Source organism: Ochotona princeps, chromosome 24, assembly GCF_030435755.1.
Source record: "Ochotona princeps isolate mOchPri1 chromosome 24, mOchPri1.hap1, whole genome shotgun sequence".
Lineage (NCBI taxonomy): Eukaryota > Metazoa > Chordata > Mammalia > Lagomorpha > Ochotonidae > Ochotona > Ochotona princeps.
The window spans coordinates 8,407,728-8,429,571 of NC_080855.1; the positions used below are offsets into that span (position 1 = coordinate 8,407,728).

The 21,844-nt window shown below is 60.1% G+C and overlaps 3 protein-coding genes across 4 annotated transcripts in view; 2 read left to right on the top strand and 1 right to left on the bottom strand.

The window, feature by feature from the left end:
- The window catches only part of IFT140 (intraflagellar transport 140), a 61,551-nt gene extending 56,105 nt beyond the window's left edge, over positions 1-5,446 (bottom strand). Inside the window, exons 1-2 of one of the 2 annotated variants that reach the window (XM_058680375.1) lie at positions 5,234-5,445; positions 2,958-3,179 (exon numbers count right to left, since the gene is read on the bottom strand). In XM_058680375.1, coding sequence (XP_058536358.1) covers positions 2,958-3,179; positions 5,234-5,380 — 369 coding nt within the window. In that variant the 5' untranslated portion in view covers positions 5,381-5,445. Of the gene's footprint in view, positions 1-2,957; positions 3,180-5,233 lie in introns of both variants that reach the window. The other variant, XM_058680376.1, reaches the window with a different exon arrangement.
- TMEM204 (transmembrane protein 204) overlaps positions 1-8,994 on the top strand; it is a 51,691-nt gene extending 42,697 nt beyond the window's left edge. Inside the window, exon 4 of the mRNA XM_004596608.2 lies at positions 8,984-8,994. The gene's annotated coding sequence lies outside the window, so the exon portion shown is untranslated. The remainder of the gene's footprint in view (positions 1-8,983) is intronic.
- Positions 7,097-21,844, top strand: part of CRAMP1 (cramped chromatin regulator homolog 1) — a 33,530-nt gene continuing 18,782 nt past the window's right edge. Inside the window, exons 1-5 of the mRNA XM_058680377.1 lie at positions 7,097-7,320; positions 8,078-8,379; positions 14,711-14,904; positions 17,399-17,552; positions 19,805-19,888. Of these exons, the coding sequence (XP_058536360.1) occupies positions 8,079-8,379; positions 14,711-14,904; positions 17,399-17,552; positions 19,805-19,888 (733 nt within the window). The 5' untranslated portion in view covers positions 7,097-7,320; position 8,078. The remainder of the gene's footprint in view (positions 7,321-8,077; positions 8,380-14,710; positions 14,905-17,398; positions 17,553-19,804; positions 19,889-21,844) is intronic.

A 21,844-nucleotide genomic window follows, 5' to 3' on the forward strand; every position in this document is an offset into this window, starting at 1 on the left:
TTCAGCAGAACCACAGTGGCTCCACGTCCTGAGCAGGCCGTGCCACGCACCCAGCCGTGGGACCTGCGCGGCAGCACAGCACGAAGGCTCTGGCCGGCACGCAGCGGTCCCTGAGGACCACACAGCTGCCGTTTGGGAAGGGCTGGCAGACGGCAAAATCTGTGCGGGACACAGTCACTGCTGCCCTGACAGATGCCACAAGCCTCGTTCTGCCCTAAGGACAGACACAACCAGCAGGAGTCAGAGCTAACCTTCCACTGGCTGGTGGGGAGGGGGGCACCAAAGAATGCAGCCAGTCTGAGCCTCCGGCTCTCGGATCCGGCCAGTCGGGAAGCTGAGCTCCGCACGTGCCTGGTGGCTCCTCTGTCGCACCCTCAGCTCTGCTAGGTGCCTTCGTGCACCTCTTGACAGGTACTAAGGTGGGCCTCTGTTCAGGGCTGTTTTGGCTGTGTTTGAATTTCGTGTTACTCTGCGCAATTTATTTTTAAATAGTCAGACCCTAGAGGACAGCGCCCGCTGCCTAGGTCATCTGCTGCTTGAGCAGTCCAATGTGACGTTGGAACGTTCTAGGTAACAGCATGGTGGCACTGGCGTACCAGAACTCTGATGGTAGTACTGCTCCTACGGCCCTTGAGCAGGCAGCTTGCCACTGAGACGGGTGCGGTGTGGGTAAGAATCCCTAGCGGGGGGACAGGACATGGAGGCCGACATGACACTCCCAAGGTGGCCAGCACTTTCTGTGGCAGGCTAGGCTTTTGTCTATTGTGCCGGGATCCCATGTGGGTGATATCTGAGTCCTGGCTGCTCTACTTGCAATCCATCTCCCTGCTGGTGGCCTGGGAAAGCAGCAGAGCATGGTGCAAGTCCTTGGGTCCCTGCAGTCATGTGGCAGACCCAGAAATTCACGGTTCCTGGCACTGGACTGCCTCAGTTCCAGAATGAACCAGAAGAGGGAAGACCTTCTCTAGCCCTCTCTTTCTGCAACTCTGCCTTTGGGGAAAAAAAAAAAGAATCCCAAGAGCTGGAGAGGGCAGGAGGCACTCCTGTCCTGATGAGACTTGTCATGGACACTTAGCACCCGTTTTAGAAGCCTGATTGCGCTGGCATCCCTGACTGCAGCACACAGGAGCCTCCAGGGCGTTCCGGGTTAGACTAAGGACGGAGAAGGAGCGGGTCACGGAGGAACGGGCCACGCTGCAGCCAGCCACACCCTTGTCCATCTGTGGGCTGCGCTGAAGACCCTCCTGCCTCAGGCACTCTTGGGGGTAGCCGGCGCTGGCAGCATCTTGGCAGCACCTTCAGGTCACTCCTGTCTCTCTCCCCACTCTGCAATCTGTCCTGGAGAGCCTGGAAAGGACAGGTCTTCCTGCTCTTCAATATTCTGACGCTCGTACCTGGCTTGTTTCCGGCTGGAGTGCACTATTTTGTTCACTGTTTCTTAGTTTGGTCAAGAGGACAGTAACGGGGCCTGGTACGATGGCTCCACAGCCGGGATCCCATATGGGTGTCAGTTCTATCCCGGCTGCTCCACTTCCCACCCAGCTCCCTGCTTGTGGCCTGGGAAAGCAGTCAGGGACGGCCCAAAGCCTTGGGACCCTGCACCCGTGTGGGAGACCCGGAAGAGGCTCCTGGCTTCAGATTGGCTCAGCTCCAGTCACTGTGGCCATTTGGGGAGTGAACTAGCAGATGAAAGATCTTTCTCTGTGTCTCCTTCTCTCCATAAATCTGCCTTTCCAGTAAGAATAAAATTTTTAAAAATGACAGTTATGAAATTAATGATGGGAGGCTGGTGCTGTGGAGTAGCTATTTAAGCTGCAGCCTGCAGTGCTGGAACCCTATGTGGGTGTTGGCTGCAGTTCCTAAGCACCTGGGGAAGCAGTGAAAGACTGCCCAAGCTTGGGTCCCCACGCCCACCTGGGCGACTCCAGGCTTTGGCTACAGAAGTCATTTATGGAATCAATCAAAGGATGGATGATCTCCCCCTCTTCCTCTCTATGATTTTGCCTTAAAAATAAATAAAACTTTTAAAAACAAAGTTTTTTTAAAAAGGAATCACAGTGCCCATGGTAAACAATTATTTAGCAAAAAGGCATTCAGGTAAGGCAGGAAGAAGGTGTGAATCTAGGGAAAGAAGGGTTGTTTCTCACACTGCTCACCTGCTACGAAAACTTCTAAGTCAAAGTCGCGTGGAGGCGACTCACACAGGAATGCGGAATGCCAAGCTGAGATTCAGGCTCCCGGCTCGTTTCCTGCTAACGCACGGCCCTGGCAGCAGTGGTGCCACCGGAAGCTGTGCCCCTTCCCAACATGCACCCCATGGAAGTGCCAGCCTGAGCCGAGCCCACAGATGCTCCCGTGTGGAATGTGGGCAGTGAACCAGAGCACAGGCGTGGGCTCTGTCCTTCTGCCTTTCAGACACTGAACGTGGAAAACCAGTCATGAGCGCGAGTGTGACCTCCAGGCGCAGAGAGCCGGGAGCCTGCGCGGGGCCGCGTCTCATGGGCGGAGCCTCCGCCGGCCTGGACTCCACAGCTCAGGCACACACTGCCGACTGCGAGGGCCCCGCCTGTGCCGCCCAGCAGCCCTGCCTGCCTTGGCTGCCAGAGGCCAGGACTCTTGTCTCTGGTGCGCTCTGGTATTGCCTAATGCCCCAACACCCAGAGCCAGGGACTCCTGGCCAGGAGCGTGCAAAGAGACAGTGTCCAAGATGCTCTCCCAGTGGCTCAGTGTGACTTCTCGACAGAGGTCACTTCCCAGATCGCAGACGTGTCTGTCACAGGGGGATCTGAGAACGACATTCTCGAGCCTTGTTTCTGACATAAAATGAATTCCGTAATCACAGACAAGGTCAATGGCATCTGGCAAAACACATTTCAAGCAGCCAAGTCAGTGGCATTCCTCCCCATGGGGGTCTGTCCGAGCACGGCCAGGGATGCTGACACCAGCTGTCCCCTCACCTTGTCTCCGGACACGAGGCAGCTCCCACTGGTGCTCCAGCTGAGGACGGTGACGTCTGACGTGTGTGTCACAGGCACCACGTGCTGCTCCTTGTCCTGCTGGTTGAAGACAGTCACTTCTCCTGTTTCCCAGCCAACAGCCAGAAGCAGTCGTGCCGGGTGCCAGCAGAGCAAGGTAACCTGGGAGGAGCTCTCGATACGTACATCAGGCACACGCTGACCCTACGTGGTACAGGAGGCAAAACTCAGTATTACAGGTATTGTCAGCTGTCTTTTTTTTCTTAAGGTGTATTTATTTATCTGGGGCTGGTGTTGTGGCCTAGTAGGGAAAGCTCCTGCCTGTGACAGCAGTGCCCCTATGGGCACCGGTTCATCTTACAGCTGCTCTGTTTCCAGCACAGCTCCTCGTTAATGCCTTGGGACAAGCACGAGCAGGTGGCCCCAGCACCTTGGCCCACGTACTCACGTGGGAGTTCTGACTCCTGGCTTTGGCCTGGCCCAACTCCAGACTGTTTCAGCCATCTAGTGAGCAAATCAGCCAAAGATCTCTCCTTCTCTGAGCCTCAATCTCTCTCTTATCTCCCTCTTTCCGTAACTACTGCATTCAAATAAACAAATAAATCTTTTTTAAAAGACAGGGAGAAGGCCGGGCACAGTGGCCTAGTGGCCAAAGTCTTCGCCTTGGACATGCTGGGATCCCATATGGGCGCCGGTTCTAATTCTGGCAGCTCCACTTCCCATCCAGCTCCCTGCTTGTGGCCTGGGAAAGCAGTCAAAGGCAGCCCAAAGCCTTGGGACCCTGCACCCGCGTGGGAGACCTGGAGGAGGTTCCTGGCTCCTGATCGGTGCAGCACTGGCCGTTGCACTCACTTGGGGAGTGAATCATTGGACGGAAGATCTTCCTCTCTGTCTCTCCTCCTCTCTGTATATCTGACTTTGTAATGAAAGTAAATCCTAAAAATAAAAAAAAGCGACAGGGAGAAGGAGAGGCATCCAGGACAGAGCGGGAGCTGGCAGTGCAAGCACTGGCTGAAGCCTCTGCCCCAAGGCAGACACTCTGAGGTTTTTTCTCGTCAAAGATCTATTTGTTTACTTACTTGAGAGGTAGAGTCACAGAGACACAGAACGGGCTCTCCCAGGTTCACCCCCAAAATGCTGCCATGGCCACACACCAGTGTCTACTTTGAAGGTTCCCTGATTTTCAGGCTTGGGTGAAGTGGTTACAGCAGCACTCGGGGTATCCACATCCCACGCCTGAGGGTCTAGGTTCAAATCCCATTGCCATTTCTGATTTCAGCTTTTTGCTCGTGGGCAACCCAGCCTGTCAAGGACCTTGGGCCAGACTCACAGACAAGCACTTCCTTCTTCTCCTTTTTTAAGTTTTACTTTTTATTATTATTATTGGAAAGTAAGATATATAGAGAGGAAAGACAGAGAGGAAGGTCTTCCTTCCGACGATTCAGTCCTCGACTGCTTCCCCAGGCCTCAAGCAGGGAACTGGGTGGGAAGCGGAGCTGCCGGGATCAGAACCGGCGCCCGTATGGGATCCCGTCACGTTCAAGGTGACGACTTTAGCCACTAGGTCACGGCGCCGGATGGGGAACCAGGCTGGAGTTGCAGGCTCTGGGTGTCAGCCTGGTTTAACCCCAGCCTGTGGGGCCATGTGGGAAGGGAGCTAGCAGATCGAAGATGCGCCTATCCGTATTTCTCTGCCTCTCCCTGTAACTCTGCCTTTCAGAGAGAGAACAGCCATATACCAGAGCTGCTGTCACACTGGGAGATTGGACCTCAGTGAAAACCAATAAGGTGTTTGTTTCTTTCACAAGAAAGTTGAAGGGCTCAGCATGAAAGCCTAGTGGACAGGTGGGAGATCTTTCTCTGTCTCTGCAAATCTGACTCTCCAATAAACATAAAAATAAATTTTAATAAAAAAGAAGAAGAAGAAAAAGCTGAAGTCCTGGCTGCTCCACCTCTGATCCAGCTCTTTGCCAATGGGCCTGGTAAAGCAAATGGCCCAGCCACGCACGTGAGCAAGTCTGGACAGACATCGTGGCTCCTGGCTGTGACCTGGCCCAGACCCAGCTTTAGGCTCATCTGGGGAGAACGTATATAAGATCTCTAACTCTGTCTTTCAGGTAAATAAAAAGAATCCGGAGATTCAGTCTGATGTCTCTCTCTCACACACACACGTGCACACACACACACACACACACGAGCAAATGAGAAGCATGAGCCTTGAGCTGCTGTGATCAGCCCTGGGACTGCCATGTACCAACCTGCTCTTGGTATGTATCCACGCTGCCTCCTGAGGTGCAGCTCTTGAAGGCCACTGCCAAGAATGGCTGAACCGGATGCCAACTGATGTGCGATGCGGACCCAACTGCCTCCCGGGTGTCAATTTGGTGGTCGAAATAGAGGGCCATGGTGGCGCACACACCTGGCCAGGGCTGAAACCAACCTGCCAGGGAAAACCCACCAAATCCAAGTGGTTTTAAGCAAACACCAGGCTGCACAGAGTCACAAACTGGACAGAGCACAGGGCTGCCACCCTGAGGCCCTCAAGAACCAAAGCGCGTCCCTTTGAACATGCAAGTCAGGCCAAGAATGGATAGGAAACTCAAGACGAGGGACGACATGGAGCATTAACAGAACTAGCCCACAGCGCACAAAGGCCTGCAGCGTGTAGCACGCCCTCAGCACTGGATGATCTTACTTCACTCACAATGAGGATCACTCGTCTTTTCTCAGTGGCCTTTGAGAAAAATTTCACACAGAAGCAAGCTGCCACGAGAGGTAGTGGGGCCCTTGAGATGACTGACGCCTACTCCGGGCCCAGCTGGGGCAAGCGACTGCAGGGTGGAGTGTCCGTGGGCCATCCTGCTCTCACTCACAGCCGGCCAACTTCATGCCAGCAGAACAGGGAAGCAAGCAAGCACTGGCCCCTGCGCAACTCTGCTGCTGGGAGCGCAGGACAGTGAAGCCGCCATGGAAAGCTCCTCAGAGAGGCACCCGAGGGTCTGGCAGCTCCACCTTGAGGCTGCCCTCCTCTGCAGGCGCCTGATGTGTCCATCAGCACAGCCTGGAGTCCACGGGGCGCCCTGGAACATTCTGCTCTCTAGGCCACAGTCCAACCTCCTGGCCAGGTCAGGGCCTGCGTGCCATTCCGGACACTGCCGACCAGGCGTGTCCCCGCGCTCCGGGATCATGCATCCACTGGGCTGCACGTTCTCCCACCCTGCCCTGGCTCTCTGCTTGCCCACCCGGTCTGCCCGAAGGGACGGGCCGGGCACATGCGTGGGGTCGGTGCGGGGGCAGCCAGCCCCGTGCCCAGGGCCACCCGGAGGATCCCCGCCGCGCCCGGGAGGACCCTCGGCCCCCGAGGCACTCACCCTGCCTGCGCCGCCGCGCTGCTCCGGTTGCCGGGACAACGCCGCGGGAGGAAGGCGGAAACAGCCGAAGGGCAGCCCAGCGCGGCCGAAGCAGCCGCGGAGAGAGCCGAAGGCGCTCGGGAGCGTCCGGACGGCCTCCGAGAGCCGGGACCCGCGTCCCGCACGGGCCGCAGCAGGCGCAGACGGCAACTTGAGGGCGCCCCGGCCTGCTCTGCCGAGGGTCAGCGGGGAAACGCGGGCTGACCGCACGGGGGTCGGGCCCCTGGGCCCAACGCCACAACGAAGCAGGCTCGTCCGCCGCCCCGCGCCGAGGGTCCACCGGCCACTCGGGAAGAGCGGCCGAGGAGCGCGCGGAGACCCAGGGTTCGCGGCCGCTTCCACACTCGGCTTGAGGCGGCGTTTTCTTCTCACGCATCCGTCAACACGGCGGCGGCCAATCCCAGCGCGGGGCCACCTCTATTGGCTGGCAGCTGACCAATCCCACGCCACGCACCGCCCGCCGGGCGCCCTCCGGCATCACAACACGACTCGCGCCGCGGGCCCGCCCCCGCGCCCCCGCCCAGAGCGCGGACGTGCGGGCGCGCGCGCCCGCTCCTGGCCAATGGGAGCGCCGCCTGGGGGGCGCGCCCGCCGCTCCGCTGTGCGTGCTCGCTCCCGCGCGCGTCGCCGCGCCCCGCCCCGCGCGCCCGGCCGCCCCGCCCCGGCGCGACGCCTCCGCCGGCCGCCGTAGCCGGAACTGCCGCTGGGCGCTGCGGGTCGTCGGCCGGAAAGCCCGGGCTGCGGGGTGCAGCCCCGCGCGGGGGACGGGAGCGGAGCGCGTCGGCCGCCGGCGCCTGCGGGGCGGGACGGCCACAGCGGCCTCCCCCGGCCGTCGCGCCGAGGCCGGGCCTGCTCGTCGCGGCCGGTTCTGCGGGCCCCGGGGGGCGTCCCGGGGCTGCGGGAAGCCGGGCCGCCGCGAGGCGTGGATGAGAAAGGTGACCGCGGGCCGGGCGTGCGGGGGCCGCGGGGCCCGGGGGAGGCGCGGCGGCCGGGGCCGGCGTGGTTGCGGGGCCGCCCCCGCGAGGGCCGGCCGCTCCCGAGAAGCCCCGAGCCGCCGGGTCGCTCTGCGTGCGCCTGCGGGGTGCCGTGGCCGGCCGAGGACGTGGGCGCGCGGTGCCCCGGGCGCCAGGCGCCCTTCCCGCTGGCCTTGCCGCGCTCGCCCGTTTGCAGGGCGGCGGGTCGCAGACGGGCGGGTGTTGGGGTTCGGCTGGACTGGTCGCCGCTGCGCCAGGAAGGGGCCGAGTTCGCGCCTGGTCCCCGGCGCCCGAGCGGGTGCGGCCAGCCCGGCCCGGTGTCCGCTCTCCGCGGCCGGGCACTGGCGGGGCCTTGGCCGGCGCCCCGGGCCTCCCGCGCCCGCGTGCGGGGCCGGTGGCCGCGCGTGTCGGGGGGCGGGGACGGGGTGGGGACGCGGGGCGAGGGGCGAGGCGGCGCGCGGGCCCGGCCATGAGCCGCGGCCTTCCGGGGTAGGCGGGCTGCGCCGGGCCGTGCGGGGCCGCGAGCGTGCGCCCGGGACGCGGGGCTCGGCCGGCCGGGCGGTGCGGGCCGGGCCGGGGGGCGGCTGGCCGGGCGGGCCGGGCGCGAGCGCGGATTTGGAACAAACAACGGCGGCCATGTTGAGCGGCCGCGGGCGCAGAAAGTTCCCGGGCCCGGCGCGGCCGCTCACGGCGCCGCCCTGTGCTCTCCCGGCCGCAGGATGACAGTGAAGCTGGGCGACGGCAGCGGCGGCGAGGACGGGCTCAAGAAGCTGGGCAAGCGGGCGGCGGAGGACGAGGCGCTGGCCGGAGACGCGCCCGGCGGCGCGGACGCGGCGGAGGACGGCGGCACAAAGCGCGACGAGCCGCCCCCGCTGGCCGGCGCCCCCGCGGCCCCGCCGCTCGGCAGCCCCCAGGACCAGCACCACTTCCTCCGGTCCAGCGTGAGGCCGCAGAGCAAGAGGCCGCGGAGGGACCCGCCGGGCGCGGGGGGCGGCGGCGGCTCGGGGCCCCGCGGGAAAGGTAGGGTCCTCCCCTTCCCGAGGGCGCACCCCGGCCGGCCTTCGTCCCGGGACGGGCTACTTTAAACCCGGGACAGTAGTTGAGCAGCGGAAAGGGGGGAAAAATTACCTGCTGGGTCTCGCTGCCAGACGTGAGCTGGCAGAAATGTAACAAAGGGGAGGGTTGGGGAAGCTAGGGGGAGGAAGGTGGCCAGGGCGCCCCTGGCCCGCGCCCTCTTTCCGAAGGCCCCCCGGGCCCCAGGGTGGAGGGTGGGCCAGCGTGAGGGGCCCCCGAGAGTTGGGAGCCTCGTGTCTCCCGGCGGTGTGCTCTGCCCGGGCTGTCTTGTGAGCTGCTGTTGTATTCTTTTCGTCTCAGACCAGTTTTGCCGGAAGAAAAGCTTTTACTTGGCGTCGCAGGACGTGTGTGTCTCAGTTTGTCAGCCGGTGCTGGCCCTCCTGGGGGCCTCCCCCCTGCGGCCTGGGCCTCCTGGGTCGTTCACCAAGAGGGCTGTCTTGTGGGGTCAAGGCCTTCCCAGTTAAAAGGAATTTTACCCAAGCATCTGACGATGTCAGGATAGCTTGGAAGGCCCACTGGAGACTCACGTGAGTTGATCTGGGTCTGAAAGAGCTGAGCGACTCAGCACCCGTTGGTTTACTTTGCCAGCTTACCCGTTTCCTAAAAAATAGCTTTGGGCTGCTGGTTCCTGGACCCCTCTGTGAGGTGTGCACCCTGGGTGCTGGGATGGCCAGCTCCGGAACCCACTCTGCACATGCGTGTTTCTGTTGGAGAGGTCCCTCTCCTGGGGGTCCCCCCAAGTAGGGGACCAGCACCACAGTGATCCCCTCAGCACCCTGGCATGTAGCTGCCAAGAAGCATGCAGTAAAGTTGCCCAGAACCCCTCAGGCACGGCCATTCTTGGCTTTCTGCTGACCACTGGCTGCTCGTGGGTGGATTTGCTTCACTCTGCCTGGGCCAGCCTCTTGCTTTAGGGGACCGCCTGCTTAGCCTCACCTCAGGAAACTACCAGCAGTGTAGAGTGTGAGCTTGCCCCACTCGTGACCTTGCTAGGTTGGGGACAAGTCCTGCAAACAGCGGAAATTTCCCTGTAGGGATTGGTTGTCCATTTTAGGAAATGACCAGTATTTGTGTTTTCCATGCTTTCTCTTGTGCGTGTGAAGAAGCCCCGTGGTAGCTGGGTAGGGCTGCTCAGCTTCCCTTTGCTCAGCTTGCAGGTCCAGGCCCCGTGGCCTTGGAGCTCGGGAGCAGGCTAGAACAGGCCCTGGCGGTGTTGGGTGGGTCCTTGTCCAGTGTGGCTCCGGAGGCTCTGTGTCCCCTGCAGGGGCTGCAGCCAAGGCTGCCTGTGCGCCAGGCTCCCTGCCTCTCTCTGGACTGGGGAATGGGCACACAGACGCCGTGCAGGACATCTGTGGGCCTGCCCCGTCCCTCAGCCCTGTGACTCGGGATGCTCCGAGGCTGACCACGGACTCAGACCACATCCAAGAATGTGGTTGGGAGGAGGGACCCACTGGGCCGCCTCACCCTGTGCCTGGCTGTGGCAGACCAGGCCGCCTCCTGGAGCCTCCCTGTGCTCCGAAAGTGGAGGTAACACCCACATTACCTGTCGCCATGTGGGCTGCCAGTGAGTTCCTGGTGGGATCTGTCTTTGGAAGCCTGGGACCACCCTGGGAGTAGGTGGGAATCAGCAGCAGGTCTTTGCCTCCCGCAAGTGCCGCTGCTTCCATGTTCCCTGGCATGCTGGTCTGCAGGGCCCATCTTCAGGCTGAGAGCTGTGCCCTCTGGCACTAGGGGCCAGGATTGGCATGTGTGAAGGAGCTTGCGCTGGTGTGTTCTGGAGAGCATCCCGGGGGACGAGCTGCTGAAGTGGCCAGAACTCTGCTGGCCTGCTGCGTGGCGCTGGTACGGGCAGAGCTCAGGCAGGGCATGTCCAGAAGGCTGCCCGCTCTGCTCAGAGCAACTGTGGCTGGTCCCTGCTTTCAGCTCCACATCTCACCACATGCTCCTAGATGGGAAATTTACCAGGTTGTCACAAGCCCACAGGCTTCCCAGGCTAACCCTGCAGCTGACCTCTCCACCTGGGCTGCTCCTGGGTGGTATGGTCAGGCTGTGCCAGAGCTGTCAGATGGGGCGGGAGGGCACAACGAGGCAGGGGTATGCCGTCGCGTGTGTGATGCAGTGGACAGTGCAAGATGACGGTCGGGTTGGGGTCCTGCTGAACGCCCCGGACAGTTCCCTGTGCTCAGGGTCAGCAGAGCTGTGACCCTGGCCACTTGGGGTGGCTGTGTGCAGACAGGCCTTGCTGCATGACTGAGGAAGAGGGAGGTGTGTCTGCAGGCGGATGGCGGGGCCTGCTTTCCCTTCGGTGGCTTCTGGGAACTGCAGTGAGGTGTGCCTTATCGTGGGTACTGCAGAGATGTGAGGACCCAGCAAACACAAGTGGCTTCGGTAGCAATCACGGCCTGAGCCTTGTGTCCCAGTGAGCACAGCCCGGCCTCTGGGGGCCAGGGCTCTGGCAGGCGTAGCCCGAGGATACGAATGGCGCCTTCTTGGCAGTATCCGGTTGGAGAGGCCTTCTTGCCTTGGGTCGAGCAGCAGTGCGGGGGCAGGCTGAGGGGCTGCGGCTTTGGGGTTTGATTTGTTGTAGGCAGCCTTGCTGGAGGTGGTGTTCCCTCCCTCACAGCTGCCGCAGGGTACCCCAGGGACGACTCTGTCTGTACCGTGGAGTGCTGGGAACTGAGGGGCCAGCGTGGGTCCCAGGGCACTTCCCTGTGCTAGGGTGTGGCACAGTGCAGCCTGGAGAGGCTCCTCTTGGGCTCACCCCCAGAAGCCTCCCAGCCAAGCATGAGGTCCACGTGACCAACAAGAGGGCACCTCCCCTTGCAGGGACGAGCCGGGCACCTCCTTGGGGCCTGTCCTTGGTGGCTCCTGGCCTTGGCTTCCATGGCCTGGGTGGACGGCTCCAGCTTGGGGAGCTTATGGTGCTGGGCAGGGCTGATGGTGATGGCGTGCTCAGCATCCCAGCCAGGTTGGGTCCCTCCAGAGCCCCGACCACCTCTAGCTGTGGTGTGGAGGCCCTGGCGGCCCTTGGCACCCCCTGTTGACCACCTCCTGAGAGGTGGGGGTGATGTTGTCCTCCTATGTAAGCTATTGTGTGAGGTGTGGGCATCCTGGTCAACCAGGGATTGGCATTGGTGGCGAGCGTAGGTGGTCGGCACTGTGTGTGTGAGGTGAGGCAGGCAGTGGGGAGGGCAAGACCCCCTGTGGATCCTGTTGGGGATCTGCAGCAGAGGTTGGAAATTTGGGACACTGAAGTAGAAGCTGGTGGACTGTCTCACTGAGGTGGGCTGCGGGGGAAGGCTGGGGTGCAGGGACCTGGGGCAACAAGAACGGTGTACTACTGCAGTTGAGGCACCCAGCCCAAGCTGCTGCCAGGACTGGGCAAGCGGGAGAGCCCGTGTTCTGACCCGGGAGCTCGCTGCTGGGGTGCTGCTCCTGTGTGTGTCCCTGCAGGTCTCTTGACTAGGAGCCCCAGGAAGCCGCGGCTGAGCAGGTCCCCGCCTCGCTCTCGCTGCATTCCCGCCTCCAGAGAAAGTGCTTGTGCCCGAGAAGTCCTGTTTGCCCTCCTGCCTTTGCGCTAGCCCTGATTTACCACTTGCTTCTCTCGCCCTTGCGTGCTTAGTCTCTGTCTTAGACTGATCTTTCAGAGGTGCTCGCTGCTGAATCCACCTGTGGCCCTCTGCCTCCTTCCGGCTCATTCAGCTTGTTCTGGAGTCGTTAGGTGAGCAGCAAAGCCTCCATCTTTCTGCTCAGAAGTCTAGGATTCTGTCAGCCAGGGAAGAGCCTCAAGGGTTCTTGCAGATCCTGAACCACATCTGGCAGGGGTTACCTGGGCATTGGCTCGTCTCTCAGCTGCCTTGGAAAGGCCAAGTGGCAGGTGGGGCTCATTCGGGGCGTGGTGGGTGGTGCGCCAGCCTACCCAGCTGTCCCTATAACTGCCCCTGGTGGCTCCTCCAGGGCAGACACGCTGCCCTCCCGCTCTCCTTCAGGGTTTGTTCTCCAGGTCTTGGGTTACCAGAGCTGTGATCCTGTAAGACCCACAAAATTCAACCAGACGTCTGGACTTTGGGCCTTCAGAAGCATTCGCATTGCTTCCTGGTGTGCCCTGGGACTGGAAAAAAAGTTGAGGGAGTGTTGCTAAGACACTGAGCAAGTCCTGTGCTGTGCAGGGGCCGCCTTCCTGCAGCGACCGTGTGTGGAATTAGACACCTGAAGAACTGACCGTCCCTGCAGTGTGACAGTTGTGTTTAGAATGGCACCTGAGACCCTCTCCAATTGTGAGCAAAAGCTTCTGTGACCCCCAGGGAATAGAACAGATTTGGTCTCTTGTGGGAGGCATCTGGGGTCCCGCTTGTTCGGGGCACTCAGGGGGCTGGCTAGGTGCTACCCTGAGCGGAACTGCTTTGCGTGCACAGTGGCATGGCGCAACTTCAGGACTGTGGGTGTCAGGCACTCAGGGACACTGTCCACATGTCGCCTTTGTCCACCATGAACCTGGCCGGTAGGATCAACAAACTGGGTTTTAGTTTGTAAAAGTTCAGTTCATGTTTAGATATAAATAGCTCCATGCAGTCAGTGACTACCGGTTTGGGGTGCAATTTGGGAACGACTGCTCCACTAAGTGCACCTTTCCCGTGAGCTTAGTGTTGTGGCTCATCCACCGATGTGCTGAGAGCCTGCTCAGATGGCGGATTGCCAGAGAGCTGTCCACCAAGTCCTTGTAAGCCGCTGCACAGCGCCTCAAGACTCCTTCCTGTTGGAGAGCAGCAGGCTGACCCAAGTGGCCAGAAGGCACAGTCCCTCGCGCGCCAGCCTGGGCAGCAGCTCCAGCCCAGGTCTGAGAGTGGTTGCTGCAGAGTGCGGCTCGCTCCCCCGCCACCATGAAAGTGCAGTGCGGTGACAGGGACCATGGCGTGCAGGTCCACGCCCAACGAGCTGCCTCTGCGCCGTGCGAGGCAGGGTCGGGGGTAGCCCCTTGGTGAGCTCTTGCTTTGTGAAGATTGTTTATTTTTATTGGAAAGTCAGATTTACAGAGAGGAGACAGAAAGAAAGATCTTTTGACTGCTGGTTCACTCCGCAAATGGCAACAACGGCCGGAGCTGAGCCAATCTGAAGCCAGGAGCTTCTTGTGGGTCTCCCACGCGGGTGCAGGGTCCCAAGGTCTTGGGCCGTCCTCCGCTGCTTTCCCAGGCCACGAGCAGGGAGCTGGATGGGAAGTGGAGCTGCTGGGACTAGAACCAGTGCCCATATGGGATCCCGGCGTGCGCAGGGCAAGGCTGCCGCACCTGGCCGGCCCTTAGGGTTCTGTTCCCAGAGGCGGTCTTTGCAGGAGCGTATGGATGAAGAGAGTTGGTTTGTTTCTTTGTCTTTGAGAACTTGCCATCCTAGGTTGGTTTCTGTCATCTTTAACCAACCGTACTGGCCTGCAGGGCCTGTGGTGACAGACCTCTGTCCAGAGGCCCACCAGGAAGTGCGTCTGGATGGAAAAGCCCTTGGCTAGCTCGTTAGGGAAGCATTTTAACAGTAATGCACGTTTGCTTTCCTTTGGATTGCTTCTGTGGTCTTAGCTCCCTGTAAAGAGTGTTCCGAAATTGGGAGGTGTCCGGGTTGTGTGGCCCAGCAGCACCGAGGAAGACGGTGGTGACAGCAGAGGTGCTGGGCGTGGCAGGGGAGCAGGAGGGGCCTTCGCCCCTCCCCCTTTGGTTCCTGTACTGTGCCCAGTGCTCTGTCCACATCTGCCACGCTGGGCATCGCTGGGCTTCCTTAGGGTTGTCGTCAGCCCATGTGTCCCAGGAAGGACTGCCTGAAGTGGGAGAAGGCGTGAGGGGACCTGGTAAGAGTGAGGAATGAGGGCTCAGCTCTCCGACGTGAGGCTGTGCGTATTCTGGCCTGCTCTGTGTGCATGTGCGCATCCTCACGACTTTAACATTAACATTGAACAAGCTTGCTTATTCAAAAAGAGACTATTTCTGTTAAATCCTCCTGGGGAAAAGGTGTGGTGAGCAGCATGCGTGGAGGGGACAGGATCTCAGCCCAGCAGGGACAGTACGTGGAGGGGACAGGATTTCAGCCCAGCAGGAACAGTACGTGGAGGGGACAGGATCTCAGCCCAGCAGGAACAGTACGTGGAGGTGCTGGGCTGTTTGTGTGGTCCTCCAGGAAGTGTCACTGGAACGTAGTCTTGGACACTGAGCCCTTTTCCGTCTCCCTGCCCCGTTCTGCCTTGCCTGGCACCCAAGCTTTCAAAAACAGCTCACTCTGGTCCTTTCTCTCCAAGGAGCCGAAGGTGGCGGGTCGGCGTCTGGAAATGTGTCTGGGGTTGCCACCAGTGCCCCTGCTGGAGGCTCGCGCTCCTCCTCCCGGAACTTGGGATCTTCAGGTGCCGAGAAGGAAGAAGGCAAAAAGGTGCGGCGACAGTGGGAGTCGTGGAGCACAGAGGACAAGAACACCTTCTTTGAGGGGCTGTACGAGGTGAGCTGGGAGGGTGCGGGGTGGTTCCGGAGGGGCTGTGGGAGGTGAGCTGGGAGGGTGCGGGGTGGTTCCGGAGGGGCTGTGGGAGGTGAGCTGGGAGGGTGCGGGGTGGTTCCGGAGGGGCTGTGGGAGGTGAGCTGGGAGGGTGCGGGGTGGTTCCGGAGGGGCTGTGGGAGGTGAGCTGGGAGGGTGCGGGGTGGTTCCGGAGGGGCTGTGGGAGGCGAGCTGGGAGGGTGCGGGGTGGTTCCGGAGGGGCTGTGGGAGGTGAACCGCTCGCTTACTCTGTGTCTGTTCGTCCTGGCCGCACGGCTCTTAGATGAGCAGGTTCAACCTGGAGCCTGGGCAGTGGGAGCCTCACCCCTGACGCAAGGCTAGGGTTTAGTCACTAGGCCATAGCTCAGGGCCTTTTTTTTTTTTTAAGAAGTGAATTGTTTTTTACAAAACAAATTAATAGAAAAGATTTGCGTATTTACTTGAAACACAGAGTGCAGGCACTGGCTCCTCTTTGGAATGCGGGTCCCACAGGCAGTGGCTTAACTTGCACCACACCGTACTTCCCTTGTTGGTTTTGTTTTCTTGGTTTTTTTCCCCAAAGTTTATTTATTTGTTTGAAAGGCAGAGTTACATAGGAAAATCTTGCATCTGCTGGTTCACACCAGAAAGAGCTTTAATGGTCAGGACTGGGCAGGAGGCAGAAGCCAGGAGCAGAGGTTTTTTATAGATCTCCTGTGTGGGCCGTCTTGCTGCTTTTCCAGGCGCATTGACGGGAGCTGAATTGGAAGTAAAGCAGCTGGCTTAATCCAGCACCCACATGGGACGTTAGCACTGCAAAGACGGCTTAAGGTGCTGGGCCACAGCACCTGCACCCCCAGCCCCGCTCCCCAACTTTGTAATCATCTTCCGTTTCAGCGTTGCTGCTGAACAAAGCCAAGCACTAGCTTGGCTGTTGGCATCCTTCTTGGAGGTGTCCACTGTCTTGTCTGTTTGCAACATACAGTTCTGGTGTATCACCTCCGGCCCTGTGGCCAGGAGCGTGTGCTGGGTGCCTACTCTCTACCGTGTCCCTCCTGCTGCCCTCGCCCAGCCTTGTAACTCCAGCTCCAGGAAGAAGTGATTAATTCCTCAAGCTTGTGGAGGAGCCAAGAGCAGATTGCCAGCACTGGGAAGGAGCTTGTGTTGTAACATGGCGGAGGGGCTCTGTGGGGACGGCGCATGCGGGGGTCAGGCGCCTCTCTTCTGCTAGGCTTCACCCTTAGGACGTTGTCTCACCCTGACCGCCTCCCACAGGGCCCACTGCCTCATACCATTGACAGAATGTTTGAGCGACCGCATTTCTAGCTCTTCATGGGCTTGTGGCATTGCTGGCCTTATTTCTCTTTTAAGATTTATTTATTTTTGTTGGGAAGTCAGATTTACGGAGAAAGATTTTCCATCCTGGGCCCAGCAGCGTGGCCTAGCAGCTTAGGTCCTCGCCTTGGACGCCCCGGGATCCCATATGGGCGCCGGTTCTAATCCCAGCAGCTCCACTTCCCATCCAGCTCCCTGCTTGTGGCCTGGGAAGGCAGTCAAGGACGGCTCAAAGCCTTGGGACCCTGCACCTGCGTGGGAGACCCAGAAGAGGTTCCAGGTTCCCGGCTTCAGATCGGCGCAGCAGCGGCCGTTGCGGTCACTTGGGGAGTGAATCATCGGATGGAAGATCTTCCTCTCTGTCTCTCCTCCTCTCTGTATATCTGACTTTGTAATAAAATAAATAAATCTTTAAAAAAAAAAAGATTTTCCATCCACTAGATCACTCGCCAAGCAGCCACGACGGCCCGAGCTGAGCTGATCCAAAGCCAGGAGCCAGGAACCTCTTCTGGGTTTCCCAAGTGGGTGCAGGGTCCCAGGGCTTTGACCTTCCTCGACTGCTTTCCCAGGGAGCTGGATGGGAAGTGTGTTGGCCAGGATTAGAACTGGCTCCCGTATGGGATCCCACTGTTGCAAGGTGAAGACTGTAGCCATTAGGCTGCTGTGCCGGGCCCCAGATAAGTGAACCTGAAGGACAGCATTTGGTTCCCACGGTCTGGAGGCTGGGAAGTCGAGGACTGGGCTCCAGCAGGTTTTGCTCCCTGCTTCCCAGGCAAGCCTGGTTCCTGTGTCCTCCCACACAGGTGTGTCCTTGTGGCTCAGTGCTGCTGGCAAGGCCTTGTTGCTGAGGGCCTGGATCCTGGCTGCAGACACAGGGCCTCATTTGCCTGATCACCTAGGACTGTGACTTGGTGACCACCGAGGGCCCGCCTCTGCTGCATCCTGGACCCCACGTGTTATGTAGTGTAGTATCGTTGTCTAGCTGGGTCTGTGCAGCTGCTTTGTTGGGATGTGGGGAGGTGGGGAGGCTTGCTGGCGTGTCACAGATTTCACAGGCTCCCTTTCTGCTCTGTAGGTGGGGTACACATTGCACGGAGAGCTACGCTGTGTTGACACCCACCCTGCTAATGTGCACATTCTCTTCCAGCATGGAAAGGACTTCGAGGCGATTCAGAACAACATTGCCCTGAAGTACAAGAAGAAGGGCAAGCCCGCCAGCATGGTGAAGAACAAGGAGCAGGTCCGGCACTTCTACTACCGCACTTGGCACAAGATCACCAAGTACATCGACTTCGGCAACGGTGAGGCCCTGCTGCTCAAGGCAGGCAGCCGAGGGGCAGGCTTCCGCCCATGCTCGTGACCGGCACAGCGCCCAGCTGAGCCTGTCCTACCTGCTGCCGTTTAGTGGTTTGCCTGGAGACAGGAGCGTGCTGTGCTGCAGCTTTCTTGTCTGCGCTTCCCTGAGGCGTGTCTGGTTTATCCCCAGTGGTTCTGCGTGTGCGTGGCTCCAGCTCCCTGCTCTGGCCCCCGGCCTGTGGCCACCAGGAGTGAGAGTCAACTGCAGATGCTAGAAATGAAATGCTGTCCCAGTTAGGGACACACAGAGCGACCGCTGTAGAGCCTGGTGCTGGTCTGCTCAGAGTGGCTGGCTGTCTCCCCGGGGCTTTGACTGGCACCCGTGTTGGAGTCCATCTGTGCATGGTCCATGTTGAAACCTGTGATCGAGGCACCTCCAGGTGTACTTCTGCAAAGGGCGCCTCAAGCCAGGGTCTGAACTTGGGAAGTTTACCCTCCTGAACCTCATGTGCGGTGCCTGAGACACCTGCAGCTGTCTTCACTGTGGGTCCTGTGCCCGGGGCTGCCTGCTTGTCCCTGCTGTTCTCGCCATATCCTCTACATTGGTTGTTGACCATCAGTGTGGATCCTCACACACCCTCCCCTCCCTCTACAGAAGCAACAGTACCGCTGTCTCAAGAATGCCTTAGAAATGGGTTGTCATTCTCCATTTGGGGATTGGTCCAAAGCTCCTTGGGTCATTGGCATTGGGTGTCTGTACCCCCAGTGATGTGAACTTGCTGCTGCACGTCAGCCTCACTCTGCCCCCAGGTAGCTCACCTCACGTCTGTTGACCTGCTCCTCTTCAGTACCAGGCTGGAGTTCACTGTGTCAGGCTGTGAGGTCATTGTCAGGCTGTAGCGAGCATGCCCCCGCACCTCAGGGCATCTTTCCCATTTTCTTGTTGTGGTTTGAGAGAGTATGCTGTGACTGCAGGTTGTCACAGTGACTGGGCTCTCTCTGTCCCCAGCACCCCTGGAGTGCCTCTTGCTCCTCCCTGCTGTGGCATGGTGGCGCACTGGGTGTGTTGTGCTGTCCCATCTGTAGTTGTGTCATTGATGAATAGGAGCAGAGTGTGGGCTAGCTGCGGGCGAGGACCCTGGGGGCCGGTCCCGCCTTGTCTCTGCCCATCCATGCTGATGCATGGCGTCTGTTTCCATCTGGCAGTGGGTGACGGATCCACTCTGACCCTGGGTGTAGATCCACGGTCACCGCTTCTGGTGTCTGCTGTTGTCCTAAGTGGTGCTTTAGGAACTTGCCTTGGTGTGGATCCACGGGGAGTGTGCCTAGCGAGGCGCAGGGCCATCTGCCAGTCCTGGAGTCTCACAGCTGGGAAATGTCTGTCATGTGGATGGAAGCCGTGTAGGCCGTTTGGCCTGGGGTGTGGCCCTCACGCCCCTGGAGCCCTCATCTTAGGTCACATGCAGCACCTGCTCCCCCGCAGATGGGCACATGCTTCCTGCTCTCATCCTGGTGAACATTAGCCAAGGAGATGTGTGGGGAGGGGACCTGAGCCTGAGGGCTGCCAGGAGGACACAGTGACCCTGTCTGAGCCGCGGTGCCTGGGCTCTGCTCTTTGAGGGCAGTCTGCCTCACGGAGTCAGAGCAGAGCAGTACAACTGGCGGCACACGGTGAGACCCCAAGGTCATCTGCTGTGTTCCCGGGGCTCATTGCAGTGTCCAGGATGGCTCCTGGGATGGGCCCTGCTGTGTCTGCACAGCCTGTCACCCACAGCAGCCACTCCGGGTGTCTCGGCTGGCTTGTTCCCAAGTAAAGCTGAGGCTGCTAGGGGAGGCAGGCATGTCTGGGAGGGACTCTGCTACTGGGCCCTGAGTTCCATGGTGGGGGTCTTCCTTGTCAGTCTGGGAAGACACAGGTGGGATGGGATGGGAAGCCTCCCTAGTTCCAGGATGCACCCGTGCCTGGCAAGCTCAAGTGGGCATGGTGCCCTCCTGCTCCTTCCTGGGACACACGTGTCCGGAGGCATCTTGCCTTATGCGCGCACGCACACACACACACAGCATTTCTCTTTGACTTTGAGAATTGCCCATTCTTCTGTACTCCCAGGCCAGGTTTGTCCGGGGCCTCAGTGAAGCTGGGGGAGGGCCTGAGCCAACACCAGGCAGCTTGCCCAGGCCTGCTGGGAGAGCATGTGGGCGCTGCGCCGTGGCCAGGGCCGTGTAGGTGCCCTGCCTGAGCTGTCTCTCTGTGCTACAGTGTTCTCCCGAGGCCTGAAGAAGTCGTCCCAGGAGCTGTACGGCCTCATCTGCTACGGCGAGCTGCGGAAGAAGATCGGCGGCTGTGAGTGTCCCTCCTGCTGGGCCCATGACTGGGGCGGCTGCTCTCCCCCTCTGACCCTGGAGGTGATGAGCCAGTGACCATGCACTTCCAGCTCGCTTCCCACTGGCCATCATCTGTGTGCTGTCTTGTCCCTCCCTCCCATAGGACGCACACATGTCCACACCCATGTACCTGCTGCTTTCCCACTCCAGCCCTTAGCTGCACCCCTCATGGCTTCACATGAGTTTGAAACTGTCCCTTGTGTGGCTGTAATACCTCATCAGTTGAGGATGGGGCCCGTGTGTGACCATGGGCTCCTGCTCCTGGACCCAGAGCAGGGCACTGCCTTTGGATGCTTCTAGCTCCTCCCTTGCTAGCACTGGCCCTCTCCCCCTGTCTGTGTCTAGAGTCCCTTTGAGTGTAACTAGCGCAGCACTGTGTGGGGACACCCCCCGCCCTGGGGCCTGTGCCAGGGCATCCTGTGTGGCCCAGGGGCCACATCTGGTTGGCTGACCGAGCTCAGGCTGTTGGCTGACCGCTCACTGTCCGTTTGTGTCTGCCTTTCGTGCCGCCTACATGAAGGCAGGCTGCTGTCCACCTGACACTGTGACTGTCGCACCTCCACTGCCCAGCATCGCCTGCCTCTGGGGCGGGTGCTGGGTGCTGCCCTCCTCCTGAGTCTCCCTGCTTGGGTGGCTGTGCCATCCCTACAGCTGCAGGTGCCGCGTGAGTGTTGGTGCTCCCTCTAGTCCTGTGACCCTGTGACTGCCCTGTGATGTCAGCTGTCAGCCTCCATGCCTCCCCCAATCCATCTCATGGCCACTCTCCTCGGTCAGGAGTAAGCAGCAGTATACGGGCAGCTGGTGCTGATGGTGACCAGAGCCACCCCGCTGCTCTTGGTGCCCACCTCCAGGCTGTCCTGGGAGCCAGGGCTCCTTCGCTGGCCGCCTGGCCTTCCCCTGCTGTGGCCCTCCCTCGGGGGGCTTGAGTTGCTATTTGTTTGTTTGCTTCTTAAGATTCATTTATTTGTTTTGAAAAAGTTAGAGGGAACGCCAGAGAGAGGTCCTGCCGTCTGCTGGTTAATTCCCCAGATGGCTGCAGTGGCTGCATTGGGCCAGCCGCTGCGTTCTGGTCTCCCACGTGGGTGCAAGGTCCCAGGCACTTACGGCAGCCTCTGCTGCTTCTTCCAGGCCGTGAGTAGGGACTTGGTGTGGAATGGAGCAGCCAGAACTTCAATAGGTGCCATATGGGTTGCTGACATTGTAGTCTGTGGCTTTGCCTGTTACACCACGGTGCTAATCTCCCGCAGTGGCTTCTGGTCTTGGCAGTCTGTGGGGTGCCTGCCTCCCATGGGCACAGTGCCGGGTCCATCTCCAGTGTCTCCAAGCCCTCACGAGTGTCTGGACTTACGGGCTTGTGTGATCCCTGCTCCGTGATGTTGGGTGACTCTCACTCCACAATGCCACTAGCCTCCCGAGGTCCTAGAGCTCCCCCTTTCTGGTTGCACCCCACTCTTACTCAGTGTTGCTGCTTCGGTCCTCTGGCAGAGCTGCGTCCGCCGCGTGTGCGGATCTTGGCGCCGAAGCCCGGCCTGATGCAGCAGGCTCGGCGCCTCCGGCTGTCAGTCACATCCGTTGTTGCCTTGAGGCCCGGGTCTTGTGCGTGCCTGTGGGTGTGCGTCTCTGCCTGCCTGGCCGCTGGGCCTGTGGGTGGGCGCTGAGGTCTCCCGAGTCTGTGGACGAGGTCTCTGCTGTTGCCCTTGCACGTGGACTGCCTGTGTCAGACACTGTCGTTGGCTTTTCTGTGGAGTGATGTCGTTCCTGCTAGCAAAAGAATTTGAGGCTCCTCCAGCTTCATGTGACGTGCTCAGGGCCCTTTGCTGGGCATGTGACTGGCTCGCTGTGCACCTGGACTCTGCCCGCGGCCCCTGGGGCACAGCAGCAGTGGGGTGCTGGTGCAGGGCCAGTTTTTACATGG